At 33.2% G+C, this 19,475-nt stretch overlaps 1 protein-coding gene across 2 annotated transcripts in view; it reads right to left on the bottom strand.

The window, feature by feature from the left end:
• Positions 1–9,334: 9,334 nt before the first annotated feature.
• LOC126883324 (phosphoenolpyruvate carboxykinase [GTP]-like) overlaps positions 9,335–19,475 on the bottom strand; it is a 42,176-nt gene continuing 32,035 nt past the window's right edge. For both annotated transcript variants that reach the window (XM_050648706.1, XM_050648705.1), the window contains 6 exons: positions 19,103–19,431; positions 17,099–17,312; positions 13,936–14,137; positions 12,899–13,097; positions 12,495–12,780; positions 9,335–9,799 (listed from right to left, as the gene is read on the bottom strand). In XM_050648706.1, the coding sequence (XP_050504663.1) occupies positions 9,630–9,799; positions 12,495–12,780; positions 12,899–13,097; positions 13,936–14,137; positions 17,099–17,312; positions 19,103–19,431 (1,400 nt within the window). In that variant the 3' untranslated portion in view covers positions 9,335–9,629. The remainder of the gene's footprint in view (positions 9,800–12,494; positions 12,781–12,898; positions 13,098–13,935; positions 14,138–17,098; positions 17,313–19,102; positions 19,432–19,475) is intronic.

Here is a 19,475-nt window from a genome sequence, read left to right as displayed (position 1 = left end):
TTTCAATTTGATTATAATTGTAGTACCATTAGTTAAACACAATGCTTTAAAAACTTCTTTGCCTCTTGGTACTTTTTCTAAAAGTCAGTATTTGTCGAAATATTTTGCATATTATTTGTCAAATCCACCACATATTTGTATATGGCCACATATATGCGTTATTAGTCGAGGAAATGAAGCTGAAAAAATGGCAAAACCTCTCAATTTTTTCGTCCAGCATCGATTTGTACAAAAATTTGGGATTAGGCTCATTACAACCTCTAGTTCATTTTCTATATTGAGCCGTTGTACGCTTTTGGTTTTTTAAGGGTGAAAACTACCCCTAATTGTAAAAAATTATATAATAACATTTTAAACTTTAATATTGTCAACATTTGGTTCTTATTAGTTACATAATGATTTTTTTATGCTTTAAGATATATGTACTATCATAATATTTCAACCCTTAAAACCACCCTTGTTGGAGCTATATATAAAAATTTACTTATCCTAAAAGAGTAATTTCGGCTTGCATCGATTTACATAAAAATTTGGGATTAGGATCATCTCACCCTGTACTTCATATTTTACATCATGCTTAAGGGCGTTGATTATTTTTAGGGGTGTAAACTACCCCTTATTGTCAAAGATTATATAAAAACATTGTAAACTTTAATATGGGTAAAATTTGGTTTTGATTGGTTAAATAATGATTGCTTTATACTTTAGGATATAATATCATAATATTTCAACCCTTAAAAACTACCCTTAATAACATTACAGTTTTTATAAGTAGATATTTTAATAGATAAAGTAAAATTAAAGAATTACAACAACATTTATTTACACAAAAATACGAATTTACAAATATGTACAAATACAAATACAAATAGTTTTTTAGTCATCTTCCAGTATACGAACCGGTTCTGTGTTATTATACATACATTGAAAATTATCCATAAGCGGAATATCCGAATTTTTCGAAAAAAAAATTGGTTTTATAAAAATAGCTCCTTCATTTTTGGCGATAAAAAGTTTTTTCAAAAATGACTTTGTAGGATTCTTGAAGAGTTATAAGACTGTGTAAACTAAATTCCGTAAGATCCCTTAGTTTTTAATTAGGGTGGGTTTAAAGGGCTCGAACAAGGGGGTGTTTGCTCGTAAATAGAGGTTTTAAACAGCTACATCTCGTTAACTGGTCACTGTATTGAAAATTTATGCACAAGAAAATTTTAGTTGTTAAAAAGCTACAATTTAGTAGTCCTTAATTTTTTTCGTATCTCTAATATTTTCGGAGATATTTTGAAGTAAAAAGTGAAAAATGGGAAATTCCAAAAAAATAATTTTTCTTTAAACTGCAATTTTTCTAAAATTAGTCCTTTTAAATAAGCCAAACTTTTTGGGTGTATTGATAATACAAATATAAAAGGAATTACAGAAAGGCGAAGACCAATTTTTAATTAGGAGGGTAGTTAGGGGGTTGTTTTCACTGATTTTTTTCATAGAGAAAAGCAGGTACCGACCTTTTTTTGATCATAAGTCGCTTAATTTTCAGGCTAGAAACTTTTTATTATTATTTTTTGAAAGAACTAACTGTATAATTAAAAAAAGGTTATTTAAATTTTCCTCTAAAAATGCAAAGTTTTTCCGTCATTTTACTTTGAATATTTCAAATTATGCATTTGAAGAAAAAAGCTAACTTTTAACATGCCGTATCTCGGTTTGTATTTGTCTTAAAGATATTACAGAAAAAGAATTTGATTTGTGTTACTAAAAGATACAATTTTAATATCTACAGTTTTTTTGATTAAATGCATATTTTTCGAGGTATTCTCAAAAAAACCCTCTAAAAAAGTCGATTTTTTCATCGAAAAAACTGTTACTTTCAAGCGCGAATAACTCGAAAAATATTAGTTTTACAAAGAAAATGTAAAAACATTTTTTTCTTAGAATTACCTTTTACATCGTTTTGCATGGTTAAAATGTAATAAAAAATTCTCGCCCCCGAGATGGGGTGACAACCACCCCCAAGATTTTAGCGTACGGCGGTATGATATAGAAAATGATCATTAGACTATTCATTACCTTCTGAGAAAATTTCAAGTAAATCCATGCTGGACGAAAAAATTGCAAGCCAAAATGCTTCATTTCTTCGACTATATGTACATCTGTGATATGGCTAAGTACGATTATGGAGACTTGATAATAATAGGAAAATTTATTTATGATTTACATATTTAGGTATATTTTAAACCATATTAAAAAAGAAGTCACATTTCGATAAAATGTGCCTTATCGAAAAAAATACACAGAAGCAAAAAAGTTTTAAAAACACTGTGTTTAACTAATGGTATCGCAGTAATAGTTTAATTGAAACGTACACAACCATTTGGAAGGTTTAAAGGAACAAAACCCCATAAAATCTCTACGTAAACATACATATTAGAAAAGAAGCCGCAACTCGATAAATACTGCCTTGTCGAAAAAATACTAAGAACCAAAAAAGTTTTAAAAATATTGAATTTAACTAATAGTATCACAATAATAATTTAATTGGAACGTACACAAAAGTTTGGGTGGGTTTAAGGGAATAAAACCCCCATAACATTTTTATGGGGTGCACAAATTTCTCTATAATTTTTCTTTAAGATATTCCTGCCATAAAAATGCCACATGTCCATTTTCAATAAAAAATCTCTAATAGTTTTCGATAATTTGGAAAAAATCGATTTTCATTTTGTAACTTCAAAGGGCTGTAACTTTTTTTATATGCATATTTGTACTAAGGTAAGTTAGGTTCATTAGAACTATTTTTGGTCCTAGAATAGGTGATTTAATTTATGACCTGTATTTTTGTTACACCCTGTATATTAGTTCGGCTATATGCTTAGAGACTATGAGATACAAAAAAATATGTAACAAAAATTTGGAAAAATGGATTTATCCGCATTATGAACAATACGATGAACATACATACCGAATTAAAAATATGAACACTTATTTATTGGATACGTACTCAGAGGTCATAATAAATTATTATACAATGTAAAAATAAAATATTTCATTCTTTCCTAATATCAGACGACGGCGACGCCTTCGCTCCGAAATTAATTACAATTGAGCAATTGTCTAGATTTTGAGAATAGCAACCTTTCATAAAATAATCTTCTTGTGTTGTGTGTATAACAATATCGCATTGAAACTTTTAAAGAAGTATGTCGCCTATAAGGTGATAAAAATATAATACGAATACCATATTCACTATTACGGACAACCACTCAATTGTTTTTCCTTATCCATATCGTAAAGACTAAACGTCCTACTTTTTGCAGGGTGTGCAATTAGATATTAGATCAATCGGCCAAACAAATTTTTTTGCTGAAAAAGCAGTAGATAATATGATGCCTGACTACCATGTATAGTCCATTCGCGCACGGTAAAATGCTACAACACCTTCAAATTTCAAAAAAAGAGATATTTATTATTATATAAAAAGAGATATTGGCCGATGTGTGATTTTGCCATTGTTTTTTTTATTGTTAATGAAGAACTTATGAGAGGATGGGTGATCGGGCTGCATTGAAAACTAAAAAACAATGTTTTTTAAAATGAAATAAACAAATTACTTATCGACAACTGATAAATAAAGTTTAAACTTCAGTTTAGGCACTTCGAGATTTCGAAAATAATATTTTTTTCCACCTACCTCTACCGAAAGTATACTTTTCCGGACCTGATTGTAGGGAGCAAAGTTGTACTTTTCCTCCCTAGGGAGGAAAAGTAAAAGTAACGTCATGGTATGTCATTCATGAAATATAACTTATTGACGCCCTGTATAATATCTATTTTCTATTACGTAAGTATACAGGGTGGTGAATTGGAAAACGGGCCATAGGAAACTCAACGTAAAATTCTAAACTGTTGAATTCCTGCTTCCCTAATTATTCTACATCAAAAGACATGAGAAACTATTTGTAGAGGATTGAAATCTTTATTAAAAACAATTGTTAAAATTGGTCTACGAATTAAACACATTCCAAAATTTTGTAAAATAAAATAAATTTTATCAAAGTATTTGCCAAATTTAGGCCACACACAGTGCAAGAGTGTGTATAAGGTTGCCTTCGGTCACAATAAAATTATTATATTAACAATATTTTAAGAGGATCGTTACGTTTTTTCGGCTGCAATGCTATTCAAATGGGGATTCATTTTTTTCGAATCCCGAGAAAACTAATAAGTATTTTTAAAAAATTTAAACGCAGAATGAAAGATTGCGTTATTAGCAAGGGCCGAAAGTCCCTGAGAACTTCTATAATCTTTATTTTAATAAGTTACAGGGGTGAAAAACTAAGAGAAAATTTAGTGTTATTTTTAATTTCAAATATCTCATTCAAAATATACTTTTTATTTATTCTAAGGGACTTTCGGCCCTCGTTAATACTTTAGTCTTTCATTCTGCGTTTAGATTTTTCAAAAATATTTATTGGTTTTTTTCAGGATTCGAAAAAAATTAACACAATGTCCGTGGTAACTTTCCAAATCTATCTTTGTCATACAATGCACTCAGTCGAATAGAATATTGTCAGTCAGACACTGACAATCAGTGACAGTTGAGGAAAAAGTAGTAAAAATAAAGATGTTTTATTTAGTCAACAGTTTGCGTACTGTCAGAAATAGTAACGTGTGGCCTTACATTTACGTACTTACTTAGGTATGGCAAATGTATCCTTTTTTTTTTCTCTGATTCTGGCTTTGGTTTAGAACTAGAACCTTTAGCCACGTAATTGTATAACTTATCACTAAGTCAGCGGAGTAATGTGTAGTGTGTGTGTTGAGTAAGTGTCTTGTTACTTTGCAAAGTCAACGTCATTGTCTTTGCAAAGAGACGATAATTGTTTCCGAACGTCTGCGGTCCCTCCGGTGAGTACCGATTCAGATGTATCCTATTTTTCAAAATTTTGGACTCTGTTTAAATCGTAGAACAGTTCTAACTTTTGTTTTTAATACAGATTTTAATCCTCTACAAATAGTTTCCCATGACTTTTGATGCAAAATAATTAGGAAAGCAGGAATTCAACAATTTAGAATTTTATATTGAGTTTCCTATGGCCCGTTTTCTAATTCACCACCCGGTATATACATTTTAACATTTATTTATAAAACACTCTGTATTTTGCAGAATGGTAAAAAACAGTAAATTGTTATTTTGATTTAACAATGTTTACATTAATAATTTGACTTATATTTGACAGTTGACAGTTATATTGTACCTACTTGTTAGATTTAGTTCTAATAAATTTTATTGGTTAGTTACATAAAATAAATTAAGTAAAAATGAAAAAATGACTTGTTATTTGAGGAAGGTGGAAAAACCATATGTATAACATGGGAGTAAAGTGCCTTTTCCTCCCTTGAATGATTACTACCCTCCGCTACGCGTCGAGCAGTAAACTTCATTCTCGGGAGGAAAAGTAGCACTTTCCTCCCTTGTTATACAAATAGCTATTATGTACTTGTGTTTTTGAGCCTTGAACATCGTCATTTTTCGATTTTTTTCAGTTTTAAATTGTTTATAACTCGGAAACGAATAACTTTAGACAAAAACTACCAAAGATCTTTTTTGTTCCATATGATTCAAAGAACCTAAAATAAGTCTGCCAGGGCTGAAACAATTGATTTTTATAATTTGTTTAATTTTTTTTAGAATAAATATAAAAATAACTCAGAAATTACGGCATTTCGGTATAGGAAATATTACATGAAAATTAATTAGTAGTTATTATGGTTCAAAATGCAAAAATATACAGGGTGTTCTATTCGAAATACTAAAGTTCATTATATTTTCAAAAAAACGCAAGATCTGGTAACAGTCTGTAATTACCACTATAATATCGGCCGCATTAGAAGACCTTTACTCACCAAATTCTATAAAAATCGTTCAAGTCGTTTCCGAAATATTTGAGGCGTTCCATACATAAAACTCACTCTGTATAAATGTTATATAATTAAACTGCGTGTATTACTTTGTATTAATTCTTGTTAAAAAAAAGTCAATCTTAAAATTTTCAACTAATAGCAAACAAAAATTTTCAACTAATAATAGTGTCAAAGCTATTGCGTACTGTGCTGTAATTTAATTTGTATTTTTTTATTTTTTATTTGAATAAATGGCAAATTGTAGAACTCTTTTATTCCATTTCATTTCATATACCTAATGTGAGAGTCCATCAATCCCTTTTTAGACAGATAATGTTCTTTAAAATACAGTCTAGATAAGTTTATGTCATTTGTTTGATTTTTTGTGTTTTCACCATGTTTTAGCACATGTCAGGTTATTAAATGCAAACGTTTATTAAGAAACAGACTGACTCCCGTGGGACACGGTAGATAGCCCAGTTAGTTAGAGTATATGCAGAGATAGTTTAGATCGTGGGTTCAAACCCACCTAATGTGAGTTGTTTATTAATAAATAGCAATATGCTAGTGGGTAACTGCGAGACTTGCAAGACTCTTGCTGCAAGACCAAGACCAAGACCAAGACTGGGAGTGCAATACCAAGACCAAGACCAAGACCAGGTGTACTGGTGCAAGACCAAGACCAAGACTGTCCAAGTCTCGTCTTGGTCTTGCATTTGGGCAACACTAAACAGCAGTCTCAATTTCTGCTCTCGATATGCTTTGAATGGCGTTTAGTATTCGCTGTTTAATGTATTCTAGAGTAGTGTATGATGGGCAACAATTTGAATATTTAGGTCGTCACTAAGAAGTTCTTTTTGTTCTTTGTTATATTTAATTTTAATAGTATTGTTTCTGTTTATATTGTTGTTTTAATTAATTATATTTTTATACGTTGACATCTGGAAAATGTTTTTTTGTTTTTTTTTTCACAGCACACTACTTTTCATTAACTTAGTTTACCGGTGATAGTAAGTTATGTATAAAATTTACACGTTTCTCGAGATATCTTGAGATATAAAAAAGGTATCGACATGCGGTTTTCGCTATTCTATTGCTAATTTAATCTAATTTTATAAAGTATGATTAAAAATGCATACTTGTATTTAATATTTTCCAAAGAAAACTAGATTTCTGAAAAAAATTAAATAACGCCTTCTAGCTGGCATATTACTCAGTAAGTTGGTTCGATATCATAACTTTTACATTGACGAAAAAGATCTGTCTTCAGCAAGACCAGTTTTCAAAATTTGATTCAGCAGAACCGGACTTACAGTCATTTTTTCATAACAAGGTTCTCACTCACCCCCACCTCTTATTTGCAAAAGTAGAGTTAAACTTGTTAAATCAAATATGCGCAGAATTTTATGAAGAATACAATAATCGGATTTCCAGTGCCCCTTCATTAGGCAAATTTTGTAAAATTTAAATTTTTTAATTTTTGATATTCAATTACGCCCTCTCGCGGTGGATCCACAATTATGAAAATAATTTCCAGGCCTTTCCTGAGGCAACTTTTGTTATAAAATTTTTTATTTCAAAGCTCTAGTATAAACGGTTCCTGAGATATGGCCGAGAGCCATTCTTATTGGGACACCCGGTACTTTAAAAAATTCATAACTTTTACTAGAATAAGAGTAAAATCTTGAAACAGATACCATTGTCTTCAGAAAAGTAAGCAGTACTGTACGGACTTAGAAAAAAATATTAAAATGGACCAGAGTTGTAGCGAGTTCAACGCAAAAAAAACGTGATTTAATTGTTTTTTATTTTAATTTTTAGGGTAAAATTGCGATTTTGACAATGTTCCCCCACCTAAAATTTAAAACAAATTTCATTTTCGTTTGGTCAAAAACATAATGTAAGACCAAACTTAGCCATTCACCACCCATGGTCAATATCTCGAAAAATAAGCGTAATTTTGGGGATTTCTAATGTCAATATTAAGAGGAAACAGTAGCGATCAACAGGTAGTGAAAACGCGTTCCAAGATTGCGGCTGTAATTTTGAATATTTTTTCGAAATATTTGGCACACGTATTCGTAATATAATACAACTTTGAACTATACGAAATATACCAGGATCCAGATATCATAACATTCATTAAAATAGGACGGCTGCGTTGGATGGGACATGTAGAAAGAATGGAAGAAGGCGAAATACCAAACAAAATATTCAAACAGATGCCAGTAGGAAAAAGAACAAGAGGAAGACCGAAGCTGAGATATTTAGAACAAATAGAAAATGATATAAAAATCTTAAAAATAAAAAACTGGAGAAAAAAAGCACGAAACAGATCAGAGTGGAGAAGAATCCTGGAACAGGCCAAGACACAGAAAGGGCTGTCGAGCCAATGATGATGATGATGATTCGTAATATAATAAAGAATGGCGGTACAGAGCCCAATTTGAAATTAGTATGTGGAAATTACTCTGTAATTAAATACAATATTAAAAAAACGAGCCTGTACCGCCATTAAGAAGAACAAAAAAATACAATTTCTTCAAATAAACTTTTTTATCCGATGCCTAGATTTTGTGTCATTTTGGAACTACTAATGAAATAAAAAATTTTAGTAGTTCCAAAATGACACAAAATCTAGGCATCGGATAAAAAAGTTTATTTGAAGAAAGTGTATTTTTTTGTTTTTCTTAATGGCGGTACAGGCTCGTTTTTTTAATATTGTATTTAATTACAGAGTAATTTCCACATATTAATATATTTTTTAAATTGGGCTCTGTACCGCCATTTTTTATTATATTACGAATACGTGTGCCAAATATCTCGAAAAAATATTCAAAATTACAGCCGCAATCTTGGAACGCGTTTTTGCTACCTGTTGATCGCTACTGTATCACCTTAAAAGCTGCACTATTTTTTTCTATAAAACATTTTGATCTAAATCTTTCCAGAAAACTTCTTTGTACCTACCTATAGTTTAAAAGCTAAATTTCAAATTTTGTCACTCAACTTTTGCGATTAAACTTTGCAATGCACAAATTTGCACCTTTTACTTTAAAAAGTTCATAACCTTTATCAGAATAAAAGTCAAAGCTTGAAACAGGTACCGTTGTCTTCAGAAATGTTAGAGCTATATACTGTCAAAATTTCAGGAAACACTATTAAAATAGAACAGAGTTGTAGCGAGGTAAACGCAAAAAACATTATTTCATTTTTTTTCTATTTTTGGGGTAAAATTGCAATTTTGACAATATTCCCCCACATAAAATTCAAAATAAACCTCATTTTCGTTTTCAGCACCTTCAAAAATATAAAGTATGACTAAAGTTGTCCATTCACCTCTCCGTGGTCAGTACCTGGTCATTTTTGGGATGCCTGCCGCTCGCTTATTAAAGTTTGGACTAGCTTTGAAAAAGAAATAAGTACTTTGGTGAAATAGATTTTTAAATTTTTTTTATTGTCTTAACATATTACATTTCACAAACTATAATTACACATCACAAAAAACATAAAAAAATAATTTATAAATTAAATATTGTGTCAATAAACTATTCATTTAAAAAGTAAAACCAAATTTAGGCTTCGCAGTATACACCAATGCGTTAAACTTAAAAACAAATCAAAATCTTTCACACGATCTCGTTACTTTCATAAAATCCCTACAGCTAGTCTACGTTTATCAAAACATACAAAGCCTTATACATTATTTTCCTAATAATACTGATAGGTCTTTACATTTGAGATACACGTTTTTTCAGTTCTTTCAGTTGGTTTGCAATCTCTGTAGGCAAATCTTGACTAACTTGTTCGTCGAAGTATTTCTCGATATCTTGTACTTCCTGGTTCCAGAAGTCTTTGGGCAAGCTGAATAATTCGTCAAAGTTGATATTTTCTTTAATGCCTGAAACAAATTAATTGTTCTAAATATGTGCATACAATGATCAAAATTAAAAAATAGAAAGTTCGTTAAAATATACTTGTACATATTCAGTTTTCAAACAGGAATTATACAAACTTCCATTGGTACCCCCCCCCCCCTCACGAATGTATATAATTTCCTCCTTTCACTAGCAGCTGTGAAAAGTGAGTAGTCGGTATACCGAGATCCCATTCATATCTGCTCCAAAATTCGTACATACTCCAAAATTGAAAAAAATTCTTTGGTTTTTTACAATAACTCCGTTCATTTTAAAGCTAATTCTATGATCATCAATAAGTGTTACGTGTGCTCAGTGCTTCTATACGGAGTAGAAACGTGTGGACATTGAAGGCGGAAACTATCATAACTTCTGACTTTTGAGCTATGGTTGTACAGAAGGATCCTGAAGATAGCATGAACAGACAAAGTCACCAATGAAGAAGTGCTACGGAGGATCAACACAACCGCAGATTTGGTCAACATCGTGAAGGGCCGTAAGCTTCAGTACTTGGGACATTGGGAAATCAAGGCAGATACGAACTACTCCAATGCATTTTGCAAGGTAAAATTGAAGGAAAAATGGCTCCAGTGCGCAGGAGAATATCCAGCTTGCTAACCTGATAGCATGATATAGAAAGACCTCAACACAACTATTCCGCATCCTCCTCAGTCGTTTCCTCATTGCTGAGTGTCGTGATTCCCTATAATACGAGCAACTATCTCTTTCCATCGGCTTCTATCCTGAGCTTCCCTCATGGATTCAGATAATGTTTTTCCACTGGCTTTCTGTACTTGATCCGTCCATCGAGTAGGTGAGCGACCTCTACTTCTGCGCCCTTCAACGTTTCCCGAAATTATAAGTCTCTCAAGATTATCATCACTTCTTCTTGCAATATGGCCGAAAAATTTTAAGACGGTGGAGAGGCAAATAGAGGAAAGTCGAGTCTGAATATTAAGCTCTTGGAGGATTGAGTGATTTGTTCTGTGTTCCGTCCATGAGATCCGAAGCATTCTTCTCCAGCACCACACTTCAAAGGCGTCAATCCTTTTTCTGTCGTCCGATTTCATTGTCCATGTTTCGGATCCGTAATTAAATATGGGAAAAATTAAAGCACACACTAATCTTATTTTGGTGTTCTTCGACAAGGAGCGATCTTTCCAGATTTTCGATAATCGACTCACAGCGTTTTTGGCCATGCCTATTCTCCTACGTATTTCTGTTTCACAAGATCCTGTATTACTGATGTAGGATCCTAGATAATTGAACTCGTTAACCACTTCAAACTGGTCTAAGGCTCCTGTTGTCTGAAGTGAATTTGAATAATCTACTATCATAATTTTTGTTTTTTGTTTATTGATCTTGAGACCACATCTATTGCTTTCGGCTTCCACTAGCTGCAGCAGGCTGGACATTTCTTCTTCGGATGCAGTTATTAATGTTGTATCATCTGCATATCTGAGATTTGATATCTTCTTTCCTGCGATAGAAATACCGCCATTCCATTTGTCGAGTGCTTTTCTCATTATATATTCCCCATAGAAATTAAAAAGACTTGAAGATAGAATACATCCTTGTCGGACTCCTCTACCTATTTTAAAAGAATCGGACTTTGGTTTTCAATTCTTATTCTGGTTTCACTGTTCACGTATAGGCTTTTCACCAGAGCTGACAGATGATCAGGAACCCCCATCTCATGTAGAACTTTCCACAAAACTGTCCAGTCTACACAGTCAAATGCTTTCTGATAATCCAGAAAGCAGATGATCATCGGAATTTTGAATTCTCGTGCTTTCTCAAAGAGTTGTCGCATATTAAGAATTTGCTCCCTTGTGCCTTTACCCTTCACGAAGCCTGCCTGTTCTTGTGGTATTTGTCTATCCAGGTATGTCTGCATGCGACACTTGATTATTCTCAACAGAATTTTACTTGGGTGTGAAATTAGTGAGATGGTTCGGTAGTTACTACATTTTGTGGTTGCGCCTTTCTTATGAATGGGAGTAAATAGTGCGGTACACCAATCACTGGGCCATTTGCCGATTCTCCATACATACATGATTGCACAGTCTCCACATTAATTGGAGACCATGTTCACCCATGTTCTGTAAAAGTTCTGCCGTGATGTCATCGCAACCAGGTGATTTATTTCTATTAAGGTGTTTTATGGCTTCATCGACTTCAGACCTTAGAATATCTGGTTCTAGGGTTGTTGTTGAGACTTGCAGTGCTGTTATATGATTTGGTCCGCATAGCAACCAACAAAATCATCATAGCCAGAATGATCGAAAACGTTCGGAACGGACAGGCACGCTAAGAAGAAGTATCTATTTAAACGTTGCAACTTTAGGTTTTATAGTCGGGGAACCTGACGTAAAATTCATGAAGCTGGCACGCCTTCAGATAGATAGCGCATGTAATCGGGCGAAAGGAAGCTGTAACAAACGGAAAAGTTTTTGGCTGTAGAGGACCGATTGGAAAACGAGCCAGAGGAAGACAGAGCCTTCGGCTTAGAGTATGAAGAAGAGTTGCCAGAGACAGATGTGAATGGAGGATTATTCTCAAGAAGGCTTTGGCTCATAACGAGCTGTGATGGTAATAATGAGCATGATTTTGATTATTGGGAATATAAGTACCTAAATACTGTGACATTATTGCTGTTAAAAATATCGTTATTCTTACCTTCTAAGTTCAAACTGTTCTTCTTAGGTACTAAACCAATAGCAGTGTCTTGAGCAACATCTTCTCCATCAAGTCTTCTTAACACCCAATCTAGCACTCTGGAATTTTCACCAAAACCAGGCCACAAAAATTGTCCATTTGTACCTTTTCTGAACCAGTTTACATGGAAGATTTTTGGAAGGTTGCTTGATTTTTGCTCCATGGACAACCAGTGGCTCAAATAGTGTCCAAAGTTGTAGCCAAAGAAGGGTCTCATAGCGAATGGATCGTGCATAATTACTTTTCCCTAAAAATATAAATATGTTAGTGAATATGTAACTAGAAAGATACTGTCATATCTGATATAACAATGATATGCTATATTAACAGATATATAAAAAGTTCAATATATTAGAACATATTACCTTGTGTTCAGCTGCAGCAGTTGCTTCTGATCTCATGGTAGATCCAATAAATACACCGTGTTTCCAATCTCTTGCTTCATATACTAAAGGAACTCCAGCTGGTCGTCTTCCTCCGAACAAAATAGCTGAAATAGGTACTCCTTCCGGGTCTTCCCAAGCTGGATCTATTATGGGACATTGGTTAGCAGGTGTGCAAAATCTGCAAGTAAATAAAGGTTTTTGAAAAATGTTGGACAAATCTTATCGAAATATAAAAACTTGGTGTTTCTATATCAAACGAATATCATACCCCGCTATACATGGCATTGATTGACTTTGAAAAAGCATTTGATAGTGTGAAACATTGGGTGGTAAAGAATTCCCATCAAAACAGCAGAAAAGACAACAGATATACCGACTTAATTACAAATATATATAATAAGGCAACAGCAACTACTAAGCTAATGAAACAAACGGAGCCTGTTACAATAAACCGGGGAGTAAGACAAGGAGGTACCATCTTGCCCAAGCTATTCAACCAAGCGCGCGAAGATGTGTTCAATTAACTACACTGGGATGGCATGGGTATTAATATAAACGGGCAATATCTGAGTCACTTACGAAATGCTGATGATATTGTAAATAACAGAAAAAAGTGAAGAATTACAAAGAACGATAGAAGAACTAGATAGACAATCCCAGGAAATTCCAGAAAATACGCTGAGAGATCGAAAGAGGAGTGAAAACATTAGAAGACAATATAACATACAGTGTATAAACGAATGGACACTAAATAGAAAAAAAAAAGAATGGAATAACCACATAAGCAGATAAAAATGGGGGAGACATGTGTGGTCAAAATATTAATAGATACATCACCAATCGGTAGAAGAAGTATCGGCCGACCGCGCAAAAGATGGAGTGACAACCTTCCATAGAAATATCAGTCTACCAATTAACAAGCAGAATTGATTATAAAGAGGAAGAAGAAAAAGAAGAACTAAACACTAATTTAGATTTTACTAACTTTAATTATTTTCAATAACAATTCATTTTACCTTGAATTTGGATGAGCAGCAGGCGTCTTTTGACCTTTGGTCCAGGGGACACCTTTCCAGTCAGTTATTGCAATATTATCGCTTACTTCCTTTTCCATACCTTCCCAGTAGACTCCTCCGTCGCATGTAGATCCTACATTTGTGAACATGGTGTTCTTGAAGACGGTGTCCATGGCAATTGGGTTACTACTTCTTGAAGTTCCTTTAAAAAAGAAAAAATTAAAATAAGACTGTATGTGGACTGTTTAAAAGTGTGTTTTAATTACTAACAGAATGCAGGACACAACCAAAATGTTTAAAATTACATAAAGCATAAAATTTAGGTAAGAAACACAAAGAAGATGAGAACAGTTTCAAACAGAAATGCATTGAAGACTTTGTAACGTTACAAACTTCACATCTTTGATATTTTATTTTTAAATAATTATTTTACTTTATTTTCTTTAATATTTCATTAGTAATTATTTTCTTCTATTCGTTTTAACTTGCTTTTTCGTAAAAAAATTAGTTTGGCGCCCTTCTATAGGCAACCCTATTTACATTGTATTATCTCTCATGTTCGTTATTTCAAATTTCGTCCAAGGTTCGTTGTCATGTCATTTTAATGACAGTGACAACCAGAGACATGTAAAGAAAATAGACTTGGCTAGGGATATGCCAGTCAATGCATCGGGGTGTAACGTCGATATCAAGTACGGTGGTCTAGCTATCTTTGTCTGTCGTGCGAGTGTGAGCGTATCTACCAAGAGGTGGGAGTAACGGAACGACAGAAACACAGAGGCGGCGGCCATCATATGCTAGAGAGAAAAAGTTAAGCGCCGGTAGAGAGAGATAGATAGACCACCGACCAGAACTGCTCCGCGTTACGCTATTTTTCGGAGTTGGCCAAATCTAGGTGTATAAGATCTTTGGTGACAAACTCCATGTTTTATTCTCAAAATGGTGGTGGAAATGTCATAAAAGGCAAAGAAGCTTCAAAATTAAATCATTTTTATTCCAAATCAAATCTTCCCCTTGGGGTGAGTTTTTCATAAAGTTTTTTTTTAATAATTTCTTTCAGTCATTATATTCCATCCATACCTAGTTTCTTATAACATTTTTTCTAATGTTTTTTATATCTAACCTAACCCCAATGTCAAACCATGTGTTCTGGTATTTTAGTTTTAAATATATTATCTTTTTAATTTACATATATGCATGTTTAGTAATCAAAATTTTAACTAATCTCCTCATCTAAATTCCATTTAATTTATTCTTGTCATCTGCTACTCTTTGGATTGAAGAATGACAGACTGACAAATTTTGGTCATTAACTTCTTGATTGTTGATATGTGTCTTTATCTTATAGTTTTTGGGAATAAAGATCACAGTCCTCCCTTCGGGAGCTTCAAGCCTATCACCGGTGATGCAACTTTAAGGCGAAGAATGAGACCATGACATACGGACTACAGCACCCAACATCTACAGCTGCAGGGGCCTAGGGCCGAAGATCCGCCCAGGCCTACAAGAAGTCTACAGAAGTACTATACGACATCAAGAAGTTACCATCAGCTACCAAAAGCCATAAGTATAATCCAGAATTGTGAGTTTTTGGCAAGAATTTGAATATATTTGTTAATGCAATTTTACAAGTCATATTTTTATTATATCTTTATGAACAATAAACATGATTGGTTAAAAATACTGTTTTGTTTGCTTCCATTCCAAATTTTCATAGTTCATTTCTAAGATTAGGACAAGACGAACACACACCTGAGTGACTGAGCTAAGCTAAGGGTGTGACGATGGCTATCTTGATGATTGAGGTAATATTTTCGAATGTTATTTCAATTAGCTGGGGTAGTCCATCGCTTATTTCGTTTCACTGGCGCCCAACGTGAGGCAACGAAAAAGCAAGTTAAAACGAATAGAAGAAAATAATTACTAATGAAATATTAAAGAAAATAAAGTAAAATAATTATTTAAAAATAAAATATCAAAGATGTGACGTTTGTAACGTTACACACTCCTCTCACCCATCAGAAAAATTTTGAACACAAGTGAAAAATTTTTCTCAAAGAAAACAGGAATGTTACAACTTGTTATTTACTCTATATGATTTAATCTGATATGGGAGAGTATTAAAAATATTTTAAAAATACTTTATAGAATTAGTGTTGTCGCCAGGGGGAGGGGGTACAACGCCTCCTTTATTTAGATAAACTTACCCAAGATTTTTTTATGTATTTTGACCCGTAGAATACGAATTTTTGGGTAACAGTTGATCCGAATGCAGATAAGATTGTTATAAACGAAGAACTTACAGAATTACATAACAGCGATTTTTCGCAAAACAAAACATTTTGTTGTATTTTTTGGGTCATTCTAAGCAAAAAATGTTCTTACAAGTTTTTTCGTAGGATGCATAGTTTTCGAGACACACACGGTTAAACTTTCAAAAAATTGCAGTTTTTGAAACCGAATAACTTTTGACTAAAAAATAAAATAGCAATTCTGCTTGCAGCATTTGAAATATCAAGTCAAATAATACCGGTTTTGATTATTTGCATTGAATTTAATTGCTAAAAATTAATTTTTTATTTGTTAAACAAAGCCATAAACAAATAGTGTTTCATCGTTTTGACGCGTGCCCAATGCATGCGTTTTAAGACATGCTACGTAGAAATTGCCTGTTTCCTGGCGCTTGCACGCATTTCTCTTTTCTTAGAAATGCATTGAAAACATCACTCAGGCACTATGTGTTTATAGCTTTGTTTAACATTAAAAAAATAAATTTTTAGCAATGCAAATAATCAAAACCGATATAATTTGAATTGAACTTTTAAATGCGGTAAGCAGAATTGCAGAAGTTTATCTTGAAAACTATGCATCCTACGCAAAAATAAGAATATTTTTTGCATAGAATGACCCAAAAAATACAAAAAATGTTTGGTTTTGCGAAAAATCGGTGTTATGTAATTCTGCAAGTTCTTTGTTTATAACAATCTTATCGACATCCGGATCAACTGTTACCCAAAAAATTCGTGTTCTACGGGTCAAAATACATAAAAAACTTGGATGAGTCCATCTAAATAAAGGAGGCCGTGGTACTCCCTGGCGACAGCACTAAATGGAACACAATTATATTGTTTGTGTAATTTCAAATTAATGTATTAAAACTCACCTGGAGCAACACCAAAGAACCCATTCTCTGGGTTGATTGCTCTTAATTGTCCGTGTTTGTCAAATCTCATCCATGCGATATCGTCACCTACACACTCAATCTTATAACCAGGTAACGTAGGAGTCATCATCGCTAAGTTGGTTTTTCCGCAGGCTGAAGGGAAGGCAGCTGCTATGTAACGTTTTTTGCCTGAAGGACTGGTGATGCCCAGAATCTAAAAAAAACATCAGTAACATTAGTAATAACAAATACAATAAAGACAGTTGAACGCAACAGAGATCCTAATGCTCTCAAAAGGTCCAAAGTATGCTGTAACACACCCATCAGTCTCTAAACTAGATATAATGAGTGCAGTTGAAAAAGTATGTGTGAAAAATTAGTCTGTGAAGCACTACAATATACTAAAAGGAATAATTTAGAGTACTGTGCAAAAAGGAACTGGAAAAAAGCACTAAATCAAAAGCAAATTTTGATAAAGATGAACTCCAAGCTATCAACACTCCAACGCAACTGTCATTATTGGCAAAAATCAATATCAGGAGAAAATTCAATAATTGATTACAAAAATGGACCTTACACAAAATAAAAAAGATCCAATCAAATCACCGGAAAGTAAAATTATATAAAACACTGCACAGATTTAAGGAACACTACACTACAGCAGTCAAAAAATTAAATCATTCTTGCAAAAACTAACAGAAAAAATTAGATTACAATTCCAACAATATGCTAGTCCAGCGGTTCTAAATATATGGTACATGTACCACTGGTGGTACTGGTATACAGTGCGGTGGAATAAGTTTTGCCCCCCCCCCCTGTTAACTTGTTTATTTTAAGAATATAAGCAAAACGCTCGGACAGGTCGATTTTTAAACTAATCATAGTATATCACAGCATCAACGTTTCGAACTTTACGCGATCCCTCTTCAGGTGACAGGCATAACTTTGATTTTTTTAAATAGTAAAGTACATCACGTGACACCTCATTTAACAGCTTTTAAAATACTGATTTCAAAAATGTATAATACTTTAATCCTTTTTGAGATCGCAGGCCCAAAATTTCGGTCGAACTCTTTTTAAACGCATTTATTTTCTTCGAATTCTGAGAAAACTAATAAGTATTTTTGAAAAATTTAAACGCAGAATGAAAGATTAGATTATTACCGAGGGCTGACAGTCCCTTAGAATAAACAAAAAGTTTCTTTTGAATGATATGTTTGAAATTAAAAATCACACTAAATTTTCTCTTTTTTCCACCATTGTGACTTCTTAAAATAAACATTATAGGAGTTCTCAGGGACTTTGGACCATCGAGAATATTGTAATATTTCATTCTGCGTTTAAATTTTTCAAAAATATTTATTAGTTTTTTCAGGATTCGAAAAAAATGATTGCATTTAGAAAGAATTCGACCAAAATTTTGCGCCTACGCTCTCAAACAGGATTAAAGTATTATACATTTTTGAACTCAGTATTTTAAGAGCTTTTAAATGAGGTGTCACATGATGTACTTTCCCATTTAAAAAAATCAAAGTTATGGCTGTCACCTGAAGAGGGATCGCGTAAAGTTCGAAACGTTGATGCTATAATATACTATGCTTAGTTTAAAAATCGACCTGTTCGAGCGTTTTGCTTATATTCTTAAAATAAACAAGTTAACAGGGGGGGGGCAACACTTATTCCACCGCACTGTATAATATCATTATTTGCGGTGGTACACAAAACGCAAAAACAGCCAAAATCAGCACCACTATTATAGTTAATTAGGTTACCTAGCCACCACTAGTTAGATGGTGCCAAAGATAATAAAAAGTATTTTGTGGTACATGACTCAAAAATATTGAGAACCACTGTGCTAGTCAGTTTCAGTATCACCAGCCTTTCCACAAATGTGTCATTGGAGAACACTTTAAAAATAATAAGAGTCAAATTAGAGAAGGATGATATTGGTACTAATTGTAAATTCAGCATTCTCAACAATGTAATAGTACAATATTTACTCACCAACATATGTTCTGCTAACCATCCCTCCCTTCTGGCAATAGTGGATCCAATTCTCAAAGCAAAACATTTCTTTCCCAACAGCGAGTTGCCTCCATAGCCACTTCCGTAGGAAACAATCTCGTTGTTTTTTGGTCTGTGAAGGATGATGGTCCTTTCAGGATCGCAGGGCCAACTCGGATTTTCTAGAACTCCATTACTTGGTGTTCCTACCGAATGAAGGCATTTCACAAATTCTTGGCTTTCTCTTAGTTTTCTTAAGACCGGTGCGCCCATTCTGGTCATTATCCTCATGGAAGCAACGACGTATGGTGAGTCAGTTATTTCAATTCCTACAAAAAATAGGTAGGTATATTATATAATTTTAAATATTCTA

Source organism: Diabrotica virgifera, chromosome 4 (genome assembly GCF_917563875.1).
Source record: "Diabrotica virgifera virgifera chromosome 4, PGI_DIABVI_V3a".
In the NCBI taxonomy this organism is placed as follows: domain Eukaryota; kingdom Metazoa; phylum Arthropoda; class Insecta; order Coleoptera; family Chrysomelidae; genus Diabrotica; species Diabrotica virgifera.
The sequence above is the reverse complement of the archived record's forward strand: the minus strand, read 5'-3'. Positions and strand labels throughout refer to the sequence as shown.